General features: G+C 56.5%; 1 protein-coding gene across 1 annotated transcript; it reads left to right on the forward strand.

Moving 5' to 3' along the window:
- The first annotated feature begins 437 nt into the window (after positions 1-437).
- Positions 438-3,145, forward strand: LOC122363682. Its single transcript, XM_043333199.1, has 2 exons — positions 438-1,361; positions 3,116-3,145. Exons 1-2 carry the CDS (start codon positions 438-440, stop codon positions 3,143-3,145), a joined length of 954 nt encoding a protein of 317 aa, XP_043189134.1.
- The last annotated feature ends 2,627 nt before the right edge of the window (positions 3,146-5,772 follow it).

The following is a 5,772-nucleotide window of genomic DNA, read 5'->3' on the forward strand; positions in this document are numbered from 1 at the left end:
GTCCTGGTTCTCATGCCCACGTGTTGTGCGTACCACGAGGGCTGAGACGGGACGGGGGCCTGACAGTCTTCGATGGGACTCCACCGGTGCGCGACGGCCCGGTGCACGACGTGGCCGACGTGGCCTTACGTACGACGCGGCCGACGTGGCCCTACGAGAACGATTCAGTGAACCGCATTTGTGACCGCCGTATTTTGTGCATTTTAATCGTTTCCGTTTCATTCAAGAATAGACTTTTACTTATATGAACAATAACTTTATGGTCCTCCGGGTGACGAAAGAGAACGAGTGAACGATCACGAGCACGCACGAACATTTCCGTATTGAACGAGTGAACTGTACGTTTCTCACGAACATTCTGGTCCTCCGGGCCGGATATCAGTGAACTAGTGTGATGGATTTACAGTGACGACGCGGTGTTGTGAACTGTGAGTACAATGTCTGACAAGCGGTCACGACATGCCAGTGATGCGAAATCACATCAAAGCCGCCGAAGCTCGTATCACACGAGGAGCGAGGCGAGCTTCAGCACGGCGTCCTCCGGTCTCAGTGAAGCCCGCCGCCGGGCTGCACTTAGCCAGCTCCAGGCGGAACAGGCCCAGCGCGCCGCCGCCGCCAAGGCTGAGCTGGCCCGGCGTCTGGCGGAGGCGGACGCGGAGCAGGCCCGGCGTCAGGCGGAGCAGGCGGAGGCGCAGGCAGCGCTGGAAGCTCAGGCGGCGAAGGATGAAGCAGAATGCCGCCAGCTGGAGTTGGAGCTGCTGGAGCAGGAGGAGCGGGGTTCGCAGCTCGCTCGTTCTTACGTTGCACCATCCGTCGCCGGCCTCCCGGTGGTTGCAACAGAGCCACCGGTGCAGGTATGCGTGTCTCGACAGACGGACGAGTCGGTCACGCGCACCCGACAGTGGCTGACTCAGTCTCAGCTACACGTGCCACCAGTGGATACGGCTCCCGTCAGCGCTGTGCCTCCACCTGCAATGCGTCTGCAGCGCCCGTCCAGTGACGACACGCGAGCGGTCCCGCATCTGCCGCGCATCACACTGGAGAAGTTCGGAGGCTCTGCCATCGAGTGGCCGCGGTGGATGGCCCTCTTCAAAGCGCTGGTACACGACCGCGCCGACCTCACCGACGTAGAACGGCTGACCTATCTGCAGACTCACCTGACGGGGCCGGCGAGAGAGTCTGTGCGGGGCATGCTCTGCGACGCCAGTCTATATAGCACTGCCCTGGGTGAGCTGGAACGAGAGTTTGGTGACCCGTCCCGTGTAATACACGCCACGATGAAAAGACTGCTCACAGCGCGGCCAGTGAAAGACGGTGACCTGTCAGCGCTCACAGAGCTGTCTCGTGAGCTCCACACCGCGGTGAGCGTCCTACAGTGTCTGCACGAGCACGACCTCGCTGCCGCCACGAACGTCACCACTGTGACTGGGAAGCTACCAGCCTCCCTCGCCTGGAGGTGGGGCGAGCACATGTTGGAAAATGGCATCACTCGTCCGACGCTCGTCGATCTCGACGAATGGCTACGCCGCCATGTGTCAGCTGGTCGGTTGGCCTTGAACGTGACCACCAAGCAGCTGCCGAAGGTCGAGGCTAACGACGCTGAGTGCCGCCCGAGACGCGTGTTTACCACCACGTCGGCGCGGCCCACGCCGGCGGCTGTAAAGCGGGAGAGGACAGCTGCCATAAAGTCATCTGCAGCGGACGGGAACAGCGACTGGTGTGCCATGTGTCAGCAAACACACGAGCTCCAGCACTGTGACGAATTTCTCGCGCTGACTGTGAGTGAGAAGGCAGAGTTCGTCGGCAGAAACGGACTGTGCTTTAACTGCCTGGGTCGCGATCACATCAGCGCCACGTGTCCCAGTGATGCACGATGTGACGCGGAGCACTGCGGCAGGCGTCATCACACGCTGTTACACAATGGAGGACGAGTGTTTCCGCTGCGCGATTCCGATGATAGTACGCCGTCATCTGCCAAACATGTCGGCACCGCATCGGCCGAGCCTCGCAGTGATATTCTCCTGCAGGTGGTGCCCATCACCGTAAATGGGCCGGCAGGTAGCCGCACCACGAACGCGCTCCTGGATCTCGGGAGTCAGATCACACTGATCACCGACGACCTGTGTGACCGACTCGGCAGCTCGGGGCCCACCGACAAATTGGTGCTGAGTACGCTGAGTGGGACCCAAACGACGACGTCACGACGCGTATCCTTCACCGTTGAGGCTGTGGGCGGCGACGGCAGGGCACACCGTATACGAAACGCCCAAACGACGCCGACGTTAAACGTGTCAGCCAAGGCCGTGGACTGCACAGTGGCAAAGGAGAAATGGCCGCACCTGGCCGACCTGGATCTCCCCAGCGCCACCCAAGGCCCAGTGGAGGTGCTCCTGGGAACCGACGTCATCGAACTTATTGTGCCGCGGGAAGCGATCGAGGGACCGACGGGAACGCCGTGCGCCGTAAGGACGCTGTTGGGATGGACGGTGACCGGGCGGGCGTCGGAACGCTCGGTGCTCGATGATGAACACGTTGTCAATCACGTTCGTGTCAGTGATAAAACGAGTGCAGTCGCTGACCTTCACACCCAGGAATCATCAGAGACGACCCAGTGGTGTCACGCAGCCGAGCCGCCGGGCCCGGCCGACATCTTCAGCAGAGGCGGCCCGGGGACGGACCTCGCCCCCGGCGGACCGTGGATACGAGGTCCAGCTGCGCGGTCCGGCCCGGCCGCCCTCTCCGACGACGAGACGAGGGTGACAGCGTGCGTCACCGAGCGAGCGGAGCCGGTCGTAAACAGCAGTGACTTCTCGTCCTGCCTCATGGACTCCGGCGGCCTGCTCAGAGTCGGTGACCGTCGCTGGAAGCGGAAGAACACGCAGCCGCAGGATCGCTCCTGGCGACGCCGGCGGCGAGAGTGTCTCCCCGCGCACGCCGACCGCACACTGCATGTCGATCATGGACACGACCGAGGTCAGGGTTGGCGAACTAGTGCGACTGACCGACGTAAACGTACCACGTGGACATTGGTCGGTGAGATGAGCGGAGTGTGTGACCCTGGTGTGGGCGGTCTTATTCCCGCCGTTGACGTGACGACTGATACCGGCCAATACAGGCGGCCTGTCTCTCGTCTCTGCCGTCTTGAGTGCGACGGCGACGGACAGTAAATGGACTCGGAGAGATAATATGCGCGCGCGTGGGACGACTGAAGTGAGTCGTTTACGACCCTGCCGTGCCGCCGGCGAGCAGTGTCGAGATCTGGACATCTATTAGTGTTTCCTGCCCTCGTCATTCGCGGTGTAAGCGTGTCTGTGTGTGTGTGCGTGTGAGAGTGAGCCGCTCACTCTGTCCGCGGTCAATGGTCATTTGTGTTTAGTGTTCAGCCATTAGCTATCAACTGTGAGCCGTGTGACGATGCTACGCGTTCACTGTGACAGTGTCCCTCCCGGCCCACTTGGCCGGTCGGTCTACGAATGAGCTAGTTTACGACCTTAGAGTGCGCAGTGTTAGATTAGTCTATGGTACCACGCCCATGTTAGCGCTAGTTTCTGTTCGCGTCCGCTCCGTTCGGTAATGCAATGTGTGTTATGTGTTGTACGCTGGGTGCTGGGTGTTTGTGTGTCGGCAATGTGACGGCACTGTCACTGCCGCCAGTGCCTCTCGAGCGAGTGTTCGTAGTTAACGACATGCGTCAGTGCGTGACAACGGTGACAGTGACCGGCGGCCGGGACCGCGCCGTCGTATAGTTTTACGACTGGGCGCGTGATTGTTGTCAGGAATGACCTCCGCCCCGGCCAGACTCTGTAGTGCGTAATGCGTATTGTATGTGAGTGTATGTATATCGCGCATGTTGAACGGATCGTTACGAGTGTGTGCGTGCGTACGGGACGCTTGAACGATTGCTCGCTAGTTGTTGGATTTTCCGCGGATGATCGCGAAAAACCGGGCCGGCTATGTTAGCGAGCAAATAGGCATTTTTGATATCTTCGCAAAGACGGCCGGCGCTCGGGGGGCGGCGGTCGGTCCGCCGCGCCACGCCGCTCACACATGTGTCATCTGGCCCCTGTCCTGGTTCTCATGCCCACGTGTTGTGCGTACCACGAGGGCTGAGACGGGACGGGGGCCTGACAGTCTTCGATGGGACTCCACCGGTGCGCGACGGCCCGGTGCACGACGTGGCCGACGTGGCCTTACGTACGACGCGGCCGACGTGGCCCTACGAGAACGATTCAGTGAACCGCATTTGTGACCGCCGTATTTTGAGCATTTTAATCGTTTCCGTTTCATTCAAGAATAGACTTTTACTTATATGAACAATAACTTTATGGTCCTCCGGGTGACGAAAGAGAACGAGTGAACGATCACGAGCACGCACGAACATTTCCGTATTGAACGAGTGAACTGTACGTTTCTCACGAACACATCGATTTACTTTATCTAAGGATTTATCACTAATATCAACATAAAGCGTAAGCACAGTTATAAAATTATGAAATTATTAAATTTTAGTACAATAGTTAAAAAAAGATACTGAGTTGCCAGGCTACAAAGAATATATTCATTTATGGCGCACGACAGACATTTAGAAAGCAGCGCCCTGTTTTATTGCACGCTGCTAGCCGCTTCCATTGGGTTTTGCAGGCCGACGTCATTGGTCGTTACACGTATGATGTCACGCGACTTGTGGCCTGTCACGGCTCTTTCATGATCTCCACTAAATGAATGCAACAATGGCCTTTTAAGTTGATCTCTGTGGCCATCTGTCTATGGAGCGACCAATATGAAAGTTGGGTGAATTTACCGGGGTTACATGACTATGAGCAAGCAAATGTGTATCAGGAATGGATTTAGGTGGAGAATTGCGCTGGACCATGAGTGCTCGAACGCTCCCAATTCCACGCCGGTTTGGCTCTGGAGCCGAGACAGACGATGCGGGTCAAGGTCACCGCTGGGGTAACGGTGGATTGGCTGCGCCCGAGCACCCGTAACGCGGCACAATTCTCCATCTATGGATTTTCCTATTCGCTCAGCATTGTGATAGGCGTTCGTAATAGCATTTACTCTGCTCATGTACCTATCCCCGGTTATTTAAAATAAGTTTTTGTGGGGGAATATCACGGCTTTAGGTACTCGGTGGCCCTAACTATTCACGACTTTCAAAGAATGCTCCGATAACTAAACACCGCACAGACCTACTGCATTAGTGAATCTGACAGAAGGTCTGTGGAATTACATCCCCCCTCACCACACCCCTAAAAACTCATCCAGTGTCCAAAACCACTTTTATCGACTCGCCAAAAAAAAAACACACACACACATACACACACAAAGCATGGGGCATGTCAGCTCTCAGTTCATTTATCATTGTCTTTACCATGGTTCAATTGCATTGCGCGATTTAAAGCACGTGAGTGCCTATATAGTATATATGTAGAAAATAATATCTACAGCAAAACATCCAAAATTACAAAGGCTACAATGCTTAAAAAGTAGGTTCATCAAGGAAGCCCATTTTTACTTGCGTTGTGTTCCCAACCATGCGATTCCAACGCGGGCTATTCGCAACGTCTGTTAACCCTCGCCCGTATAGGGGGGGGGGTCGAACGGACCCCCCCATGGTTTTTCGCGAATAACTCGCGTAAAAAGCGGCCGATCGCGACGAAACTTTCAATACCCTCGCGTTCATCAATTTCACACCTACCCTGAAAATTTCATGACCCTGACCCAAATGACCTTTGACCTGTGACATACTTTTCGAGACCATGTTTGGCT

This window comes from Amphibalanus amphitrite, unplaced genomic scaffold (assembly GCF_019059575.1).
Source record: "Amphibalanus amphitrite isolate SeventyFive unplaced genomic scaffold, NRLGWU_Aamphi_draft 000634F_arrow, whole genome shotgun sequence".
Taxonomy (NCBI): domain Eukaryota; kingdom Metazoa; phylum Arthropoda; class Thecostraca; order Balanomorpha; family Balanidae; genus Amphibalanus; species Amphibalanus amphitrite.